Source organism: Trypanosoma grayi, assembly GCF_000691245.1.
Source record: "Trypanosoma grayi strain ANR4 Tgr_264_V1, whole genome shotgun sequence".
NCBI classification, from domain to species: domain Eukaryota; phylum Euglenozoa; class Kinetoplastea; order Trypanosomatida; family Trypanosomatidae; genus Trypanosoma; species Trypanosoma grayi.
This window is the reverse complement of record NW_008825883.1, coordinates 1-20,430: the sequence shown is the minus strand read 5'-3', so window position 1 is coordinate 20,430 and position 20,430 is coordinate 1. Positions and strand designations below refer to the sequence as shown.

The 20,430-nt window shown below is 50.6% G+C and overlaps 12 protein-coding genes across 12 annotated transcripts; 3 read left to right on the top strand and 9 right to left on the bottom strand.

The window, feature by feature from the left end:
- Positions 1 to 316: 316 nt before the first annotated feature.
- DQ04_02641110 (putative retrotransposon hot spot (RHS) protein) lies at positions 317 to 841 on the bottom strand (the record flags this gene model as incomplete). The annotated part of the gene is made up of 1 exon (XM_009312081.1): positions 317 to 841. The coding sequence occupies one exon, from the start codon at positions 839 to 841 to the stop codon at positions 317 to 319; it is 525 nt and encodes a 174-aa protein (XP_009310356.1).
- A 258-nt stretch (positions 842 to 1,099) lies between these two features.
- Positions 1,100 to 1,483, top strand: DQ04_02641100 (hypothetical protein; the record flags this gene model as incomplete). Its single annotated transcript, XM_009312080.1, has 1 exon — positions 1,100 to 1,483. The coding sequence occupies one exon, from the start codon at positions 1,100 to 1,102 to the stop codon at positions 1,481 to 1,483; it is 384 nt and encodes a 127-aa protein (XP_009310355.1).
- A 1,736-nt stretch (positions 1,484 to 3,219) lies between these two features.
- On the top strand, positions 3,220 to 3,612 carry DQ04_02641090 (hypothetical protein; the record flags this gene model as incomplete). Its single annotated transcript, XM_009312079.1, has 1 exon — positions 3,220 to 3,612. The coding sequence occupies one exon, from the start codon at positions 3,220 to 3,222 to the stop codon at positions 3,610 to 3,612; it is 393 nt and encodes a 130-aa protein (XP_009310354.1).
- Positions 3,613 to 3,698: 86 nt separating this feature from the next.
- Positions 3,699 to 4,055, top strand: DQ04_02641080 (hypothetical protein; the record flags this gene model as incomplete). The annotated part of the gene is made up of 1 exon (XM_009312078.1): positions 3,699 to 4,055. One exon carries the CDS (start codon positions 3,699 to 3,701, stop codon positions 4,053 to 4,055), a length of 357 nt encoding a protein of 118 aa, XP_009310353.1.
- Positions 4,056 to 4,686: 631 nt separating this feature from the next.
- DQ04_02641070 (beta galactofuranosyl glycosyltransferase) lies at positions 4,687 to 5,925 on the bottom strand (the record flags this gene model as incomplete). The annotated part of the gene is made up of 1 exon (XM_009312077.1): positions 4,687 to 5,925. The coding sequence occupies one exon, from the start codon at positions 5,923 to 5,925 to the stop codon at positions 4,687 to 4,689; it is 1,239 nt and encodes a 412-aa protein (XP_009310352.1).
- Positions 5,926 to 7,151: 1,226 nt separating this feature from the next.
- DQ04_02641060 (hypothetical protein) lies at positions 7,152 to 7,958 on the bottom strand (the record flags this gene model as incomplete). The annotated part of the gene is made up of 1 exon (XM_009312076.1): positions 7,152 to 7,958. The coding sequence occupies one exon, from the start codon at positions 7,956 to 7,958 to the stop codon at positions 7,152 to 7,154; it is 807 nt and encodes a 268-aa protein (XP_009310351.1).
- Positions 7,959 to 8,136: 178 nt separating this feature from the next.
- Positions 8,137 to 11,529, bottom strand: DQ04_02641050 (putative DNA-directed RNA polymerase III subunit; the record flags this gene model as incomplete). Its single annotated transcript, XM_009312075.1, has 1 exon — positions 8,137 to 11,529. One exon carries the CDS (start codon positions 11,527 to 11,529, stop codon positions 8,137 to 8,139), a length of 3,393 nt encoding a protein of 1,130 aa, XP_009310350.1.
- Positions 11,530 to 11,763: 234 nt separating this feature from the next.
- Positions 11,764 to 13,143, bottom strand: DQ04_02641040 (hypothetical protein; the record flags this gene model as incomplete). The annotated part of the gene is made up of 1 exon (XM_009312074.1): positions 11,764 to 13,143. One exon carries the CDS (start codon positions 13,141 to 13,143, stop codon positions 11,764 to 11,766), a length of 1,380 nt encoding a protein of 459 aa, XP_009310349.1.
- A 160-nt stretch (positions 13,144 to 13,303) lies between these two features.
- DQ04_02641030 (WD40 repeat-containing protein) lies at positions 13,304 to 14,611 on the bottom strand (the record flags this gene model as incomplete). Its single annotated transcript, XM_009312073.1, has 1 exon — positions 13,304 to 14,611. One exon carries the CDS (start codon positions 14,609 to 14,611, stop codon positions 13,304 to 13,306), a length of 1,308 nt encoding a protein of 435 aa, XP_009310348.1.
- Positions 14,612 to 14,862: 251 nt separating this feature from the next.
- On the bottom strand, positions 14,863 to 15,687 carry DQ04_02641020 (histone-lysine N-methyltransferase; the record flags this gene model as incomplete). The annotated part of the gene is made up of 1 exon (XM_009312072.1): positions 14,863 to 15,687. One exon carries the CDS (start codon positions 15,685 to 15,687, stop codon positions 14,863 to 14,865), a length of 825 nt encoding a protein of 274 aa, XP_009310347.1.
- A 146-nt stretch (positions 15,688 to 15,833) lies between these two features.
- Positions 15,834 to 16,172, bottom strand: DQ04_02641010 (hypothetical protein; the record flags this gene model as incomplete). Its single annotated transcript, XM_009312071.1, has 1 exon — positions 15,834 to 16,172. The coding sequence occupies one exon, from the start codon at positions 16,170 to 16,172 to the stop codon at positions 15,834 to 15,836; it is 339 nt and encodes a 112-aa protein (XP_009310346.1).
- Positions 16,173 to 17,875: 1,703 nt separating this feature from the next.
- DQ04_02641000 (phosphate-repressible phosphate permease) lies at positions 17,876 to 19,462 on the bottom strand (the record flags this gene model as incomplete). Its single annotated transcript, XM_009312070.1, has 1 exon — positions 17,876 to 19,462. One exon carries the CDS (start codon positions 19,460 to 19,462, stop codon positions 17,876 to 17,878), a length of 1,587 nt encoding a protein of 528 aa, XP_009310345.1.
- Between the last annotated feature and the right edge of the window lie 968 nt (positions 19,463 to 20,430).

Here is a 20,430-nt window from a genome sequence, read left to right as displayed (position 1 = left end):
ATCACTTCACCTTTCAACAACGGTGATTCATTCTTCGCAACGCTGAGGGCTGCATTTAACATTCCTCCCACCAAAGGGATAACGTGTTCCTTTTTATCATACACGTCCCACTGTCGGAGAGAATACACACCATTGTTTTGCAGTTTCATTTCCTCTACTATTGCTTTGAATGGCGACATCGCAAGTATGACGTTCAACAGCCTATTGTCAGTGATGAACATACCAGGCTCCACGACAAACGCATCCATACTGACATTCTTATTCACTTCCTCGACACCCATGCCATCAAGGTATTCGGTAAGAAAGTCTTTCAGCTTCATATNTGTTCCTTTTTATCATACACGTCCCACTGTCGGAGAGAATACACACCAGTCTCTTTGAGTTTGTGCTCAGCTTCCCTCTGTGCTTCCCTCTGTGCTTCCCTGTATTTCATTTCCTCTACTATTGCCTTGAATGGCGACATCGCAAGTATGACGTTCAACAGCCTATTGTCAGTGATGAACATACCAGGCTCCACGACAAACGCATCCATACTGACATTCTTATTCACTTCCTCGACACCCATGCCATCAAGGTATTCGGTAAGAAAGTCTTTCAGCTTCATATTCGCCGGAGGAAGATTTCCTTGTAGCAGAACTTCCTCCACTGTGCTGTCGAGAGTCCACCTGGGTTTATTAACAGTCCCTGCACTTGCACGTGACGCTCGGGGCTGAGCATCACTGTTGTCTGAACCTGTTATTGTTCTCACTCCTCTACGCGACCGCTGAGGCTGCTCTCGCTCTGTGGCCACGGTGTCTCCTACAGGAGTCCTTCGCTGAACATTCTCTCTTTTTGGAGGCATGATTCTCTGTGGTGTACTCTTCGTTAACGAAACGCAGCAGAAACTAAACAAAGTGAAGGTGAGTGAATGAAAGCAGAGAGAGAATCAAATGTTTATGAGCCACAGCGAGGTGCTTAAACACTGTTATTTGGGGACACTCACACAAAGACACACACACATATATATATATATACCACACCGCAGAGAAAAGCAGCTATTCTAAACAAGTCAGAGTCACCAGACACAAGGAACACCAGGAATCCACACAGCACTGCAGGAATGGACGTTGGTGCCGCACTTTGTATTTTCCAATCCACACTCTCACTTCACATTCCCCCCTCGTCCGCACACCCCGCTGCTCTTTTCATGACCATACACATGCTGCACCACCCACGTCTGTGTGCTCTCTCTCTGTTTTTTTATCGTCAACACTCACAAATTCGGGGGCGTGCCGAACATCTTACAGCGAGATGCAGTGAGAATTCTCCCAGCAACTCACTCTTTTTAGGCACTCATAGGGATAATACCCTTGCCAAGTTTAGTTGGCATCTTCCATCAAAAGCTGCTGTGCAGAATCAAACACGGCACCAGAACTGGAAGTCGTGCTTCATCCCTTCATTATACGTGTGCCACCACATCACTGAGAAAGAAAACACCCAATAAGACAACATTATCGCCAACAAAGGAAACATATCCCTAACCCGTTTAGGCACTCTACGTTCCTCTTTCATCCATGTCTTTTTGTCCTCCCACCAAATGCAAGGGACGATCCTCCCAACAGTAAAGATGAGGTAATGTGAGGGCAACAAGAGTAGTTGGAAGAGGAAATCGTACAACCGTGGTCAACTTCATCCTCTTTGTAGCTTCTCCCGGCCCAACCTCTTCCTCCACTTTAGTGGCTACACCTCAAAAAAAGAGTCTTACAACTGGAGAGGACTACAGTTGATACGCGTATCCAAGTTCAGCGCACCCTCTCGCTAATAAGGTGGGCAAAAATAACAACAACAAAAGAGCAACGTCACTTGCGAGAGGGAATAATAGTTGAAGATAGAGGGGAAAAACGACATGCAGCACACTCCCCCTATCTCTCCTTCTGAAATCAGCTTCGAGTGGATGCACATGGACACATCATGTCTCCGTATATACTGCACCTAGAATGGGTGGTCGTTCCCGATCGCTGGCACTGGGCAGCGCAGCCTGCAGCGTCTGAAGCAGAATTTACACGCCAAGCAACCAAAAGAGGCACTGAAAACATCCGCAGCACTCCTACGTCCACAAACGCTCCAAATGAGGTCACCATACATCCATCCATCCCTTTCATTCACATATGCGCTGCGGAAGTGGCAGAGCTATTTATGGCCCTGTAAGCAGATGCCACACACACCTCACCAAAGCGACGCGTAATGGTGCGTCACCGTCGAACTTTTTGTTTAAATCCATTCTAGCAATGATTATTTCAGGGCCTCCACCCTATACGTGATTCCAGAGTCGGTAGAGCAATACACCATGTCGCCTGAACAGCAAAGGGTACTGATTTTCCAGGCGCTCAAAACTTTAAAATAACGCGAATCTCGTCTCAGCCGAGGAAGCGGCAAGGCACAGCGTCTCTTCTTGTCCTTGAAGAAATCCACCGATCGATTGGCTAGTGGCTTGTTCCGGGCAAAGACTGAGCAAAGCAGTGCGCTGCCATTTTGTCTTCAGAGCACTCGTTGAATTTAAATGCAACGGAAGAAAGAAATAACCAAACAACAAAAAACACATAGTGAAGTGGAAGCATGTGATAAGGAGCAACATACGGCTAATCACGTCTGCCCGCCCATTAGTGACGCCGGTCTCAATATTTTCACCAGACATCATACACCTTTACCCGATATCTTCAAAAACCTCGCCTCCTTTCCCTCACGCAGCAAAAATAAAGAGAATTAGAAACTGTCAGACATGCTGGTGGAGGCGTTGCATGAAAATACAGTCTGTTTGCTTACTACAACAACCTCATCTTTGTTTTTTTCGTTCAATGGAAAGAGAATGAACACGCTGCCTTACCCCACCTCCCTCGAGGGGTGGGGAGGGTTGGATTGGGTGGGTTTCCCAGAAAACTTGCCCTTGGGAGCCAGCTGTATGAGATAAGCAGATGAAGAATATTGACTGCCTCACACAACTAAGACCAGGCCATTCTTGTTGCAAGGTCAGAGAAAAAAATTTGGAATATGCTTCAAATAATGCGGGCCCGAACTCACCATGTGTCTCAAGGCCACATTCATATATATGTATGGCATATGCCTCTATTTGTGGCTACAGCAACTTGTTGTCCGTGTTACCAAGACAGACTCCACACACCGCGCCTTAATCGGTCAAGCAATTGCAAGCTCTCCATCCACCTCCCAACGGGGGGCGGGAGGATGGTTGTGACTTTCAGGATTAACATGAGCGGCATTCAAACCCAATGTTTTTTGGTTTGCCCTGGTGGCCGCTACCAGTTTCTCACAAGAGGAAGCGTTGTCACCCAACACTTCTTACACTTGGTCAATAAAACATTATGCACACAATCGCACGCACACGCACCAATTTGGGAGAGACGCATTGCCAATACGCAATGCAGCGGCGGCAACTCCCTTCACAGCCATTTCGGCCACAGCACAGAATCCACCAAGACATGCCACAGACGCACATCAAAAGAGAAAGAGTGCTGCCCACGGGATCTGCAGANCAGTGCCTACAACGTTAGGTTGCTGGCACACATCTTCTCTGCTCATGGAAGAGTCCTTCAGAAGGGAGCAGAGCAGTTACCCTAACCCTCTCTTCTCATCCACATTTCGAGTCCCCTTCTTTACACGCACACACGCGCACCTATTTGGGAGAGAGGCATTGCCAATACGCAATGCAGCGGCGCCAACTCCCTTCACAGCCATATCTGTCACAACACAGAATCCACCAAGACATGCCACAGACGCACAACAAAAGAGAAAGAGTGCTGCCCACGGGATCTGCAGAGCCAACAGACCACACACTCACTCGCCACACACACATGCCTGCAAATCCCATTGGCACAGAGGGCAACTTACCGCAACACCACAGTGTGTGTGTGTGTGTGTGCCTCCCGTTCTCCATTGAAGCTACAGCAAACACACCACGCATAGTCAGTGTCACTCCTCAGATTCCACGCCCCGAAGCAGCAGCGCAGAGATGCTCACTGCATACGCGGTTGTCTAAGCAACGAGCCCTGCGACACGAGTGACACTGTGGAGCGTCAAGCGTTGAGGAAATGGCTCGTTTGATAATTCCGCAGGAGGAGACCTCTTCACCACAGCTCACGGTGTACAAAATACAACCCCACCCCCTGAGTGACGTTGCACCTTCCGTGTCTCACCCCACTCTCATTTGTCTTTGCGTAGACGAAGGACTCCCAATACCCTCCACACCCCAGCGTCATCCCTACCGATCCCCACGTTGTTGTGGTCAAAACAAAAAAAAAAAGGAAAATGAGACATAAGAAATAAACTTATTACAAGACAACAGTGTGTGGCAAACCATCGAGATGCACGAGTGGTGGAACGTCAAGAAGGTCACATCAGTCCCTCAGAGCATCCAAGCATCTTTTCTACTATTCATTGCAGATGCGTGCTCCTAATCTCCCACCGTGGTACGTTTAACTTTGCATAGAAGCAATCTATCCTCGCAAGCCCTACATATGCTTCGCTTCCCTGTACGCATTATACGCACATCCAAAAAACTAGGCACGGGGCTGGCGGGGCAGATCTGCAACTATTACTTTACGCTATTTCGGTAATGCACAACAAGCAGAAAAACAAGAGAGGAAAACCGTAAAGAAAAAAAAACTTTTTAAAAATGACACGTCTGCTCCCCTCTCACAAGACAACTGAAGCTCTTGCCTGTCTCAACAGGGAAATATCGTAGGTGGCATTAGGAAGTTCTGTTAAAATGGAATGCCCATACGCCCGGGCACGCGCAATGCGGATGTCATCTCGTACCCAAACGTCAAGGGGAAGAGTGCCGTTAAATGGCTCCTTGAACCCGTCACAGCACACCTCTTCTCTGCCCCATTTCTGAACAGCGTACACACGTGTTAACCTCGTTCGATACACGCGACGGAACCAAACAGCATCTGTCGCTGCACCAAAAGATTTACGAAGGTTCAAGTTCGAACGGTGGACGAACGTGCCGTGCGAGACCACATGCTGCTGAAACCCGAGCATACGAAGTCGCATGGCGTAGTCGACGTCCTCAGCATAGGCTGGGTAAAAGTTCTCATCAAAGTAGCCAACAGTGCTGACTGCCAGACGCGTCAATATCACAGACGTAAAGCAGCTCTGGCGGTAATCCATACAGAAATAACCGAAGTGACGTGAGAACGTCTTTACACGCTCCTTCGCAGGGGCGTAGCGTATACGGTCCGGAAGTAGCACAGACGTCGACAGAGCGCTGATGTTGCTCGACGACCGCAGCACCTTAATCCGCCGCGATGCAGGCGCATGGCCACTTGATTCATCGGCCACCTCCGCCGCCAGCTCGTCCATGCGTGCCGCGTCGTGTAGAGTCATCACGTGTGCGTCTTGCAGCAGGCGCGGAAGCAGGTCGGGGGAGAACGTCACGTCACTGTTCGTTACAAACACGAAGGGCATCTTCTCGCGGGGAAGCGACATCGCCAGACGCAGCCCAAAATTCACGGCGCCACTGTACCCAATATTCTCCGGGCGGCGCCGCACCACGAGGCGCCGAGACCACCCGTACGCGGCCTCTAGCTCATCCAGGAACGAAGACAGCTGCGGCTCGCGGCCGTTCTGCACCAACACCAGCAGCCGGATCGGAACGCTGATGTTGCACATCACATCTTGGAAGTCGTGTAGGTCAAGCATTAGCGGAATCACAACCATGGGAAGGACGCCGGGCCCACTGTTACTGCCCAGTTGCCTGGACTCTGCATCCACCAGAAGGCGTTCGCCCACACAGCGGATATAGTTTTCCAGTGGTTGTCTGCCGCTGTTGGGCGGCTCGGAATCAAGCACTGGTAACTGGAAGCAGAGCACAAGCGCGATGAGGACAAACACTGCTACGTAAGCCAGACGTTTTCGGTGTATGGATCCCATGAGTGGTGTCTCTGACCTGATAAAGCACGTAAATGTATATGCAAGTTTATGAGTGTGGAGTCAAGCAAATGGACCCACAATAGCAACAAGCGGGAGGGGAGGAAGAAGAATCCACACACGCAGCAGTACCCCCAAAAGGAGAAAAAAACAAGTAAACCTCCGCCAGACGTGCATTTGGTCAGTGTTTATGAATAAGTACCGAGGATACCACAAACACTTCTTCTACATCGCGCGTGTAGAGCAAAAAGCAGACTGTGCCCAATACAGCACGGCACAACAGAAGAAGCTACGCGCACCGAGTCCAACGCATAGCCATTAACCTAGAGAAATCTCAACTGTGTTTCGGCCCCAGGTATTTCTACCCAAGACACAAGAAAGCACTCGTCAGTCCCATACTAAAACAATCTATGAATGTATATATGAAGGAACCTTGTGCTATTGGAAAACCGCCACAGTTGGATTCTCCCAAAGCAGTTGTTGGCTCTTGTATGGCTACCTGCATATAGTTAATCATCACATAGCTTCCGCTACATTTAAGCAATACTTGAAAGGCCCCTCCCAATTAAACCTCATTGCAGAACTGAATAAACCAGACGCTGCCTTCCACACCAGTAATGAAAACACAAATGTATTGTCTTCTAGCCCGAAGAATACGGCAACTAATGAGGCTGCCGTATGCGATACTCTCTCCCTAGAAGAATTCTTGGACACAATGCAAGACGCTATAAAATCATTCCACCATGCCATCCACAAACCAAGGAAACAAAGCCACACACATTTCATGACGCCTACTTCCCTCCTCCAACAAGTACAAACTGCCTAAAAGAAGATGTCACACCTCGCAAGGGTGTACCTGACAAGGTGTAGAAGAGAGTGTCACGGTATCCTTGTTTTCCATCACTCCCAATAATTTAAAAAATGCATCCAATGACAAGAAGGCCACTCTCAACGTCAACATCAAAGTTACTTTGGTACTGTAGTCGTTATCTTTGAATAAAAACAGGGAGAAACACCAACCGAAGTTGTTCGACACCTGTAGTTGCGCCTCGCTCTTCCCTACCTCACACACCCCCGCCTCAGCCCATTGCTGAATTTCTGACGCCGGTCACCCGCCACTTGATAATGATGTCGTGCGCGAACAACTGCGGTGAAAAAAAAAGCTCAGCAACAATGGAATTGCGGATCAAAGCCACGACGGAACAGACAGATAGAAAATGAGATAAAGGCTACCGTTCGTAGCGTAATATCAGCCGCTCTCCCTTCGCAACCGACTTGGTCGTTTGCAACACCCAATACCCTGCCTCATCTGATTTTGACTGAAGACACCGTCTCGCGTATAATAGAGGATGTGTTTTCTTGAGGTTGCGGACATGTCGTGCGTCACACTTCTGCAAAGATACATTTGCCTCTTCATTGCCCTCTATCAGTGTGGCATCTACCACAGGGAGCAATGCCAGTGTTGGGCCCCCAATTTGCATGCGCGACCCATCTCTTGACAAACGGCAGGAATGGGAAACTGCGTAATGGCTCATAGAGATGAAGATGTCTAGCGGAGGCGTCAGAGCAACTTGAGAAAGTGACCGAAGGAACGCAGTCGCCACATGCCTACCTTCCCAGTGGGTTGTATTCGGTGGCATTTGCTGCGTCTGCCACGCTGACCATGTGGATCTATTTCGACATGCATTAAATGCAAAGTAGAGCGCCAAGTAATAGGCCTCGAAGAGACGGTTCTGTTGCCCAGGTGGAAGAGCAGCCAGGCACACCTCTGGTGGTGGCATCACACCATCCACGTCACTGTCATGCACACTGCCGACAGTCCAAACGGCGGTGTCTGGCACGACTGCTAATGGGCAAGCGGGTAGAACATTGTCGAAGACGCACAGCGCCAATCGAGGGGGTGTATTAAAGCACGGGTGGCACCGCAGAGAAGGAGAAACGCCGACGCCAAGGGGCCTAAGGCATTTTAACAGTGCATCACCACCGCTTGAAGAAGGCAGTGAACTGATTGTTTTTCTCGCTAGCCTTTTACTCATTAACAAGGATCTGAGTTGCAGAAGACGCCCAAAAATGAAAAGAAAATACATATATATATATACATATATATATACGTATTGGCATATTACAAATAGAAAAGAAGCCCACCTCCGCGAGGCATACTACAACGCAGGGCTTCGAGGCAGTTGTACGGAAGGTGTGTCACTTACTCGAATTTTAATGTCGTCCAACAAAGTCTAATGAGAGCCGCGTGCTTATTCCCATACCTTGGAGCTCTTGCAGTAGTAGCTTGAACGCGTATGGGACGTTGACATGTGACACAGTGTTCCTAGTGTTGCAGAAGGGACAGTACCCACTGTATCCCAAAAATCCACACGAGCGGCATGTGTCAACAGTGAACAAATCAGAACTGAGAAGAAGTCGCTCATTCAAGAGGTTTGAGGCACCATAACCAACCATACAGTCCCGCTCCATTTCTCCAACACGAAGACCACCGCTTCGGGCCCGACCTTCAGTTGGCTGCCTGGTTAATAACGACCGGGGTCCAGTAGCACGAGCGTGCATCTTATCGGTGACCATATGCTTAAGGCGTTGATAGTAGATGGGTCCAAAAAACACGTACGCCTGCATCATTTCGCCCGTAATACCAGAATAAAACGCGTCCTTTCCATGATAATTAAAGCCATGCCGAAGAAGCGCTTCACCCAAATCCTCCGCCTTGTCACCACCAAAGGCTGTGCCATCACCAAACCTTCCCGTTACAGCACTTACTTTCGAACTAACGAGCTCGAGCAGTTTACCGACTGTCATTCGACTTGGAAACCCGTGAGGATTCATAATCATATCTGGGCTGATACCTTTTTCGTTGAAAGGCATATTGACACCATCAGTGATAAGGCCCACAACACCCTTCTGCCCATGGCGCGAAGAGAATTTATCACCGGGCTCTGGAATGCGAACCTCTCGCGTAATGACTTTAATTTTTTGTTCAACGTCCATTGACCGCTCGGAATCTCCTGGAGGTGAAATCACCACATGGTCTACAACAGCAGGTTGGGGGTACTTGTAGACAAGTGGATTTGGTCTTGGTTCAGATGATGCAACTGGTGTGTATTTGTTGACAAGAATGTCAAATTGACGAACTATGGCACCTTTACTAGCAATACCATCACTGTTGAGCGCCTTACACTTACCAAAATTGGAGTCTGGAGGAAGAATAACGTCATATTCCCCATTCGCCAGTCTTTCCATATCAACCTCATGTTTTCGGAGAACAACGCAACGTCCGTAGCCACGGTCAAGCGCACATCTATTGTACACCTGTGCGTCTTCAATATCGTATCCACTGTAGCTCATGACGCACACCATGGCATTAATGCCAGCTCCAAGTTTCTCATAGTGCGTAAGGTCCATTGCCTTTGTTCGACAAAGTGGGCGCTGTGGGTAGGCACCCAGCATAAGAACCGTGTCAGTTCGAATATACTGATTGTATGCTATAGTCCCCAAGGCCTGCTTGCCCATAGCTGATTGAAATGTGTTTCGTGCAGATTGATTATGATGCGGATATGGAATAATGCCCGCAACAACCCCCAAAAGAGACAAAGGCTCAATTTCTAAATGCGTTGTATACTCCTCAATGTCTTTAAGGTACACCGCAATAAGACAATCATTCGCCTCATTGACGTCAATAAACTCCACCAATCCTTCTGCCAAAAAATCGTTAATTGAACACTTTCCAGCACGCAGATCATCAAGATGGGCCGAAGTAACCGCAGGTCTTGCATTATTAACAACAATGTAAAGACGAACAATTCGTCCACCATCGCACCCAATCTGCACACTCTTCTGACGATCGTTTGTTGCGATGGAGACGTGAGGATGCAATCGGCCAGATCGTCGCAGCGCTCGCATGCCACGACACAGGCGATTTGGATAACGATGAATGCCAATTAACGTTCCGTTTAAAAAAACAGTGTAGTAGCACAAAAACTCCCTTGGGCCAATACAATCCGCCTCCTCCACACCGAGATTGTGTGCCGCTGCCCTAACAAATGAGTCATCCATATCCAAGGTCACCTGACTGAGGGTGGCAAAGTTCTTGACAAGGCCGCAACTCTCCCCCTCCGGTGTGTCACACGGGCACACCATTCCCCATTGACTTGGCTGCAGTGAACGTGGTCCACTTATTTTTCGGCTCTTTTCAAATGATGAAGCAAGACGAGTCATCATACCAATGCACGAAATGTATGAGAGGCGAGAGAGAACCTGGGTGATGCCTTGACGACTCATATTGAAGCGTTTCAGCTCCCAGCGGCCACTACTCAATGCGACACGCATCCCGTTCTGGATCACTTCCATCTTACTTTCCATGAGTTGCTTAACGTTAAACGGCTTCGTCGTATCCTTTTTAGAAAGCTGCTGATCCATCGCTGTTTTCACCACACGATTGAACTGCTTTAAAAGATCCTCAAACAAAAGACCCATGAGGGTACCCGTTGTCTCAAAACGCTTATTGCCGTAAAAGTCCCGCTCATCCAGTAAAGACGAGTCCACGCTGGCTTCAATCATACGCCTCACCATGAAGCAGACGTAGAGTGCCTTGTGACGAAAGTTCCAATCACGTTGCACCTCGCCCTCTCTGATGTGGCAGAGTAGCACATTCCCAAGGAATTCAGCTGCATTGTCTGCCTTTGACTTCTGGATATGCCTCTGCTGAGCGTCATCAACTTCCCATGTGGTCTCCTTACGTCTTTCACCAATAAAATGCAGAGCATCGTCTTGTGACTTGACGCCAAGGGATGCCGCCTGCTCAAAACAGGCAAACAACACGCTTTGAAATGCCGGCGAGGTGCCAATATGCTGAGCAATTTGCTGATCACCCTCCATTCCAAGCGCCTTCAGCATCACCACAATAGGGATATCCTCTTTGAATGAACGATGAACCATGACAATTCGTCCCTTCTTAAACATAACAGAGCACTTTGAAATAGAATAATGTGTTTTGCTCTGTACATGCGCCACAATGTTACCGCTGTCGTCGGCCTCAATAATAACACGGTTCTTGCTCTGCTGTTCCTGCACCAAGCACACCTTCTCCACACCCTTTATAACAAAATATCCCCCAGGGTCGAGAGGACACTCTCGCATTGTGATCAGCTCCTCTCGACTCTTACCGTACAAATTGCATGAGCTTGACTTGAGCATAATTGGAATTGTACCAATCTTGATATCCGTCTCAGTGCAAGGGCGTTTTGTGCGATCCCGGCCGGTGTACTCAACGTCAACAATCATGTCGCCACGATACGTGAGATCGCGTGTCCGACATTCGTGTGGAGAAACGGCCTTTGGCAACTGCCCTTTGCCTACGATCTCCCGCGGACGACACACACGAATGTTTGTGTACCGAATGGAAAAATCCGGGTCGATGCTGCTTTTAATATCCCTATTAGACTCATTCAGCAGGATTCGCTTCAACTCCACGTTGATCAAGTGGTCAAAGGACGCTATGTGATGATTCAAGAAGCCCTTCATGTTGATAAGTGCTGGGAGTAGGGCCAGTTTCCGCGTGGTGTACGCCTCATCATCAGACTTCGGTATCTCTGGGGCCATATTCAACAAGAAAAGAGTAGAGTCGTCACCCCACCGATAACACCTAAACTTCAAGCAAAAAAAAGACCTGTAAAAGAGAAACAAAACGACCAAAAAAAAAAGTTAAGCAAAACTAAAGACAGACGCAAAAAAAAACCCTAAATAAGATGATTGCAGTCAAAGCCCCCCGCCTTCTCCACCACCCCCCCCTCCCAAAAAAAAAGGGAACACATTGGCCACCAGGACACACGCCTCCTACACTGCACTAATGTGAAGGCGGTACTCTTCCATTATTTGCGTTGAGGCTGCTTCAAAGGTTGTCACTGCGTAGCCAGCGGCAGACATCTCCATGGCCACCAGACCGAAATCAGTGATATAGCGAATACGCGCAGGGAGAAGCACAGGCTCCGCCGCAACGACGAGAGCAACTGCGAGAGAGATGCACACGTCTGCCGTCGAGTTCGCACTGCAGTCATGTGCTGCAAGCGCATCCATGAGGGTATTCAGCGCCCCCTCCATTACTCGCATCAAGGACAGAGCACTAAGAGAATCACTCTCCAGGAGCCTCACTAATCGAATCGCGCTCGCAAAACAGCTCTCGGGTACCAACGGAAGTGAACGCGGGAGAAAATGGCGGAAGGGGTAAGCCTGCTTTAGTGTCCGGCAGGCGTGATTGAAAGCGATGTTTTCTCTCTGCATCATATTGTCCCAGTGAGGCACGAGCTTTCGACTCAAGGCACCACTCACTATCGTGTGAAAGGAAACGAGGATGTCCTCCCTGTCTTCCTCCGAGAAGCAGCAGTCGCTTGTCGCAGCATCCGCTCCGGTCGTGACAATCTGGTGAACCTTTGCAACGATGAGCTGCTCGTATCCCGGCATGCAGACATAAGACAAGAGCATAATACCCACCTCTGTCTCTACATACAAGAGGGCCTCGTCCAGTTGTTTCCGCAAACGTTTACTGTTGTCGTTTTCCTCACTTTTCCGATTGACAATTTCCTCCAGAAAGGACCGTAGTGCATTTTCATCGCCTTTGTACTGTTCAAAGGCTGGCGTCTCATTGGTGGTGGTAGGCTTGTGTAGCCGTGACCAGACATGATTGTGGACGCCAGAATGCATCGCTGGAACCTTCACGGATGCCACCAATTCATCGTCCAGAAGAGCACCATCAACAAATAGAACAGAAAACCGGTTGTTTGCCCCGTACGGTTCCCTCCACTGAATGCCTACCCGGCGTACAGCTCCTCCTGCATGCTGTAGTGTGATGTATCCCAACAGAGAGACTTCACTGGTGCTGTTACCGCTGTTGGAGGAGCGGCGTAAATCAACACGCACGGTGTCTCCAGCCAAGTTTGACATGTCAGCGAGACTCCGACCATGCAGCAGATGCCGGCGGACGACACTCTGTGGAACTCGCCGGATGATGCGCTGCTTTCCTCCTCGTGATTGCATGCAAAATCTCGTCACACAACGCTCAATGTCGCTATTAGGGGGAATAATAAGAGCGTACTCATCGCCGTCGCACGAGCCGCTGTCAATGAGAGTCAGGAGCGGGTTCATGTAGTCCACAAGCTCGCGGAAGAGAACAGAGCACTCTCTCAGCTGACGGGAAGGGAATGGGGCACCATCCTGCATGTCCTCGCGCTACCATCTATGTCAAAACACAACAAAACAAAGAAATAAAGAACCATATACAAGAAACATTTGTGATGCCTTTGTGGGAAACAAGGCCGCTCCCGTGATTACAAGTCCTTTTTGTGGTGTTTCTTTTTTTTTTTCCTTCGTTCTCCGTAGGTTAAGAAGCCTCTAGCTTCTGTAATTTTTCTTTAAGCCGGTCTCGAAGAGTTTCGAGTTCATTGTTCTTCTCTTCTCGGCAACGAAGGTCCTCGATGCGGCATCTGCCGCTCCCCGCGCTCGGCTCTGTTGCCTCAGCATCCTCCTCCTTCTCATCATCCCGCCCCTTCGCGCTGTCACCGGCGATGTCTGCCCCGCAGGATTCAAGGCGACGACGCCGCCGCGAACCCGCAGCCACGCGTCGCCTTGTCGCCGCGTTACCATCCGTCACGGCCACGACAGCGTAGTCTGTCCCGCACGGATCAAGTGGGTGCTTCGCAATGCCAGTGCATGGCAATGAGTGAAGCGAAGCCGCCTCTCGCGGCACGTAACAAATGCTTAACACACCGGCGGTCAAACGTGGAAGGGCCTCACTTTGCACCGCTCGCGTGGCGGTGTTCCACCACAGTACGGCGCCGTTCGCACTCCCCACAATGGCATAATCAGGCCGAGCGGCGTCGAACCAAATAAACACAATAGCGCCGCTGTGACCCTCTTCGAAGGGGCGGCGCACGACAACGTCGTCATTGCGTCTGCAGAGCCCTGTTGGGAGCCTTGGTCCCGCAGTATCGGTGTAGAGGCTCACAAAGAACAATGATCCACTAGCAGAACCAAGAAGCAGCATTTCACCACCGGGGGAAGAACGCACCGACGTCAGCGCATCCTCGACCGTGAGAAGAAATTGCTGGCGGCCTGTTAAGCCATCAAAAATGCGGCAGGTGCGATCTGCAGAGCCTGTCACAACCAAATACCCAGATTCCATAAAGGAGCAGGCGTTCACTGCCAAGGTGTGACCATTGAAGATGGAGTGAGGCGCCGGTGTCTTAACACCGCGAGCCACTAAGGAGGCAAGTGTCCACGTCTTGCACACAGAGTCCTCGGAGGCTGTGACAATGAGCGATTGGTCAGAAGACATGGCGATGTCCGTCACGCAACGTGTATGGGCTCTAACGAGATGGAATAGCTGCCCTGAAAGTGTATTCCACACATAGATGTTGCCCTCCCCTGTCCCCCCAACGAGGAATACGCCGTCAGATGTACATACTGAGCATGTAATGGTCTCTGAAGTAAAACTCCTCTGCACCGGTTGCTGCGTACAAGGTGAAAAGAACGACGTGCATCCTTTGGATTGGTGCGCAACAACAGTCATGGAAGAGGCACAGTACGTCAGTCCCCGTCTTTCCACATGGGATGTCGTACAAGTCTTGTGCACAGTCTTCGTTTTGAGGTCGATAAGCCTCGATTTTCCTTCAAATGCAACGAATAGCATTCGCACGCTGAATGTCTATAGCACCGCTTGAAAATGTTGCACAGCCATCAAGACGCAAAACGCAGGAGAAACAGAAGAAGGCAGTGAATATCTTAGGTCTCCACCGTTGCGCAAAAAGTAGTTCGCCTTACGCTGTAAAAGGGAAGCATGTCTGTATATTTCGTGATGGTTGTTTTAAATGAACAAAACCGTACAAGGCGTTGAGAAACGCAAATCTCTTCATCATCTTACTTTCTGCCGGCATTCCACTCTCACGTGCGTTTCGTGTACATGAAAAATGGGCCCTCCATGCCGCACCACTCAACGCTGTTCGCCTGCCACCTAAAATCTGTCATGTCAAACTTCTCGAACGCGTCGGGGTCACGCACCGCCGCCACAGATCGCGCATGCGGGTACAAATCCTCCAAGCACAGCACGCGGCTTCCTTTCGGGAGCGATCGGAAGCGTTCCGACAGGAAATGGTTCACTGGCCGCGGCAACAACAGGTTTGCAGCCCAGATTACAGGGGAAGGGCCGAAGAAATCACTGTCCTTCACAACAGAGCAAAAGTCTGCGCAGATAATCTCGACTTCGAGTGTCTTTCCACAGTGTGATTCGAAAATGGGACGAAGACGCTGCCACGCCTGCCTCGCGACCGCCGCGTTCTGTGCGTTGATCTCCACGCCGACGCACCGGGCACCAGTCATCAGGGCGACCTGGAAGAGAACGCTGCCGTTACCACAGCCCAGATCATAGAAGGTGTCACGTGAGGTGACATTGGCCACCCGCACTAGACGTGAAACAAACGGTGACAAGACCGACTTGGCGCACAATTCCCTCTTCCGGTAGTATTCAACCTGCCGTTTCACCGGCAATGACGCGTAGCATTCCTTCAGTCTCTCCGTCACCCACAAGCAGTCGCATGTTTCATTAAGACAGTGGTAGCAGCCACTGCCATTCGGCGTCTTCCGCAGGGGAAGGACGAACGGGTCCTTCGGCGCCCCGCTGCCACGTTCGCCGTGCTCCACGGCCGATGAGCGAGGCCGCTTGGCGCCTGCATTTCCGCCCTGCACATTACGCCGCACGTGTCTTTGCATCGCGCTGAAGAAATAAAAGCAAAACAAAACGGAGAAACACGCAACGCGTCAAAGGAAGAAAAAAAGATGTCCACAGAAATCACACCCTGCCTTGCAAGGAGTGCAGCTACAACAGCACCAAAAGACAGTTGCCGTCAAGAATCGCGTCACCTTCTACACCCGACCAGTGAAAGTGCCGGGCAATAGAGGAAGAGGAAGGAGGAAAGGCCCAGAGCAGATGTGCCCATGCAACTACTGAGGTTCCGTCCAAACATAACAAAGTAAGCGTCAGTAGAACGCAGACGGCGCCTTGTAACTGTCAGCGGAAACCTCCGAATGTCACCAACGTGGAGAAAGCGTGTCCGAGTCACGCATAAGACTGCAACACCACACCTTCTGCCAAAAGCACAGGTTTCGCCAAAAGAACGCGAAGCGAAGCCCATCGGTTGACCGATGGGCGAACACCGCAGCAAACTCCTGAGAACCCAACCCAGCACAGCATCCATATAAGCAAGTGGCAGCTGTGTTCAACCAGAGTGGAGATAACAAACAATCAGGATAAAAATAAACGAAGCATAGCAACACCACGAGCTGTCCAATTCCACGAAGATACGACGGATCATCTCACCAAACTCAGAAGCAGCTGCTTGAATCAGTCCTCAAAGCACACGGCTAGATAAATAGTCTAATGCTACCTAAAGCGGTGATCTAGATAACCGCGCAGAGGATGGGTTCACCTACCAGCCCACACCGTTCCCAGGGGCTGTAGGAGCGCAGACCTCCACAGGCGGTGTGTCGCCCGGAAAAGGAAAAGCCACCACCCATAGGCTGCCACGCTGACGGCGAGAGAGACAAAGAGGGAAAGCCAGAGAAATACACACAGCCAGGTCGCTCAGATCCGCAAACAGATGGGCTTTCCAAGTCCCATTTGGCCCAGCCCCTTGCGAAAACACCAAAAAAAATCTTAAAAAATGCTATGTTATGCTACTTATAAGCGTTTTCAATATATGAACATTATTTTGTTCATATGTGTTCCCCCTTTTCTTTCGTTCCCGATGTCCGTCGCGCGTTCGAAGCGGCGCTCACACTGACACCAATGGTGCTTAGCGAGCAGTGACTAAAGATGAATCTCTGTCACATTGTCGTTTGTTCCACTCTTGCTAGTAAAAAAGTAGAGAAGAGAACACTTGGCTTCAGCGATCAGAAGCGCCTCCGCTGGAGTTGTTCGAAAACTCTACCCATACTAAAATGTTGGAAGCAAACGATGCGACAAAGGCAACTCATTCATTTGCCCTTTAAATATTGCCTCAGAACGCCAATCACCCCGTGAACCCGATCGCTCTCCCCACTTACAACACGATGGTAGCGATTGCCTTCACGAAGTATCTACAAGACTTTCAAGGGGATTTCACTATTTAGGAGAAACGCACACGCTAGTGCTTTGCATTCCACCAGAGGACATATAGAGGGGAAGGGTGTGCGGCGTCGGCCTGCTGCCTCCTCATTGCTCACGCCCCTTATTATTTATCACAAATTATACATTTTTTTTTTCATTGTTATTGGGGCAGTGGGGGCAGCGTTGTAGCACGACAGCCTAGCACACAGTTTTCCAGGTGACTGGCGCTACCAGACAAGAACATTCGTCCACACCGTGTCTGAGTGTGGACGAAAAATCCCTTTTCAATCATTTCCAGTCTCAAAACAAATTCAGCGCAACAAAAGATGAGTGAAGGGGGGTGGAACAAACAAAAAAAAAAAGGCTCCACAACTACACCAGGAGCGGGAGTAATTGAGTAAATTGCAGAAACAAGAAAGAAGGTGGAGATGCCCAATACTTATCATACTCATTCATTAGGGAGTTCAACTCTATTGCGGTCTATTCAACCTCATCAGGTACCATCCCTTATAAAACAAATTTTCACGGACCCTCACAATTGTACTACAAAACAAGCTACGCAAAACAACAAAAAAAACTCGGCCAACGCATCAGACACCCACACCCACTAGACTGACAACGATGGCGCGTAGATACCCTGGGCGAAGAGCACTGCAGAGAAAACCCCAGTAACCGCAAGAGTAAATACCCAGCCGGCACAAAGCCTCCCCACAATCAACCAGCGCACATTGCAGAAGCCAACATCCACCATGCTGATCGCTATAACGGCACCGGTGATGCAGTGAGTCGAGGAGACNTTCAGTAACGTCACACTCACACTCCACGGGCCGGCGCGTAGACACCCTGGGCGAAGAGCACTGCAGAGAGAATCCCGGTAACCGCAAGAGTAAATACCCAGCCGGCACAAAGCTTTCCCACAATCAACCAGCGCACATTGCAGAAGCCAACATCCACCATGCTGATCGCTATAACGGCACCGGTGATGCAGTGAGTCGAGGAGACTGGCACGCCGTAGCCAGAGGCAAACGACACAACCAGCGCAGCGGAGAGCTCTGCAGCGAAACCGCGGCTCGGCGTGATCTTCGTGATGCGCTCGCCGAGGAGTCGCATAAGGCGGACGCCAAACGCTGCCAGGCCAACCACAATGCCAGCACCACCGAGACACAGAATCCAGATTGGCGTCTCGCTATTCGTCATAACCTGCTGGCTCTGGTAGATGGAGTAAATGGCGGCGAACGGTCCGACTGCTTTGCTCACATCGCCTGCACCGTGAGCAAAGGATGCGCAGACAGCCGTGAACACCTGCAGGTACCGGAACACCAGCTCTGCGCGGTTGTCGTAGATCTCCACGTCGAACTTACGCAGTTCCTCCTCCGATTTTCCCAGGGAAACGAAAGAGCTGCTCTCTCCATCCGCCACGATTGCGCCCGTGAACGGCTCATTAGGTTGTTCCCCGGGTTTCGCATCGGCATCCAAAGAAGTCGACGCGGTCACCTCGTCGTGTGTGTCGGCGTGACCCGCAGAAACGTCGCCACCAACGGGCACAGTGGACGGCAGGCTCTCGTCGCCATCGGCACGTCGCTCCTCCGCCTCCACCTCCATACGGCGCCGCTCCTCCTCTTCCAGCCGCTCCGCCTTCTCCGTCATCTGCTTCACACGGCGCTTCAGCAAGGGGATGAACCCAATTGAGACGATGCCCGCGCCGATACCGATGACAGCACCCACCCACGCGGCCTTACCCACTCCCCAGTGGAGACGACTCTCAGCGCCCTTAAAAAGCACGAAGAACGCCTCCAGGAAGAAGGTAACAGACACAATGAAGGGGATCACGTACAGGGCCCGTTTCACCGAGTTCTGTGGTTTCAGCACAAAGAAGCGGACGAGACCATACATGGCGGCGGCGGCGGCCCCCGTCAACACCGGCGAAATAAACCACGACGCAACGATTGGCACAACACCCTCTACAAACGGGAAGTCGTCCTTCTTCTTGGCCCAAGAAACGGCGTTGCCACCACCGTAAACAAGCGCAAAGCCCATGATACCGCCAGCGATGCTGTGCGTCGACGAAACAGGGAGACTCAGACAAGTCGCCAGCAACAGCCACGAAAAGGCAGCGCACAGCGCACAAAGCATACCGTACATCAGAACGTACGGCTCGGCAGCGAATTCCTGAGGGTCCGCAATGCCGCTGGATATCGTGGACGTCACTTCAGCACCAAGAGAAACAGCACCGGCGAACTCGCAGAAAGCGGCGAGAACGACAATCTGCCTCAGCGTCAAGATTCGGGCGCCATACGTTGTGCCAAAGGCGTTGGCAAGGTCGTTCATACCAACGCCGCACCCGACGAGGAACGCCATAATGCCACCAACGACGGTGATCCATAGGTACGGGTTCGCCATGGGTTGCCTCGTGTGATTTGATAATCGGTCGAAGTTGTGGTAGTAGTGAAGGCTTTCACAGGTTGTTTACCTTTTTGCGTAGAAGCCGCAACTAAACGGAAACCACAACGAGCGAGAAAAAGAGGGAGGAAGAGCAGATAGACAAAAACGGTCACGATCGTCCAATTTGGAGGAGGAAACGCAGCGCACAGGAACGGAAGCACACCACTATCGCATCCGCCAACGAGAAACCGGGCAGAACGAAATGAACAGAAAAAGAAAATTGAATGCACGGAAGGGCAGAAACCACCATCCCGCATTACATGGCCGTGCGACATATCAACCGCGCGAATTCACGCCGTTAGCGGCCTTCTGCAGAGGTGTGGGAAAAATAGGGTGATGGGACACACAACGAAAGAAACAAAGATTTAGGTACTCTGCCCGCATTCTCCCGTGTTCGCGGCCGCCGCCCCGTTATTACCACTCTGTTAGGGGGCGGCGGTGCCAGTGGGCGGACGGAGAAACGGCAGCAGGGTGGGACGGCCACTTACACCACACATGGGGGAAGCAGACAGCGCACAGGTGTTCTCTCCCACACGGCCGCGCACATTCGTGGCGCGGCACCGCTGGTAAGCAAGGCAGCTGCTCCGCCCAGCAACCAACAGCGACCTCTACGTGCGCTGAAGGAGATGCAAGCCGTATGAAAGAAGCCACGCACACCGGCACACCGTCCACGCCCCCGCAGTCCCACACCTTTTTTAGACACGGATTCACAGGGGGGAAAAAAAACAAAAACACGCGTCCTCGCTTATGCTACGCATTGGTTTCTTACAGTTAACGGACGCCTGCTACGTCTTCATTCAGAAGGCAGAAGAGCCACAATCTCCGAGCGACAAAGAGAAAGGATGTAAAAAAAAAAAAAGCTGTTCCTAAAATGAAAAAAAAAAGACGGCCTCTCCAGTGTCTCAGGATGAGGCTTTTCATTGGGA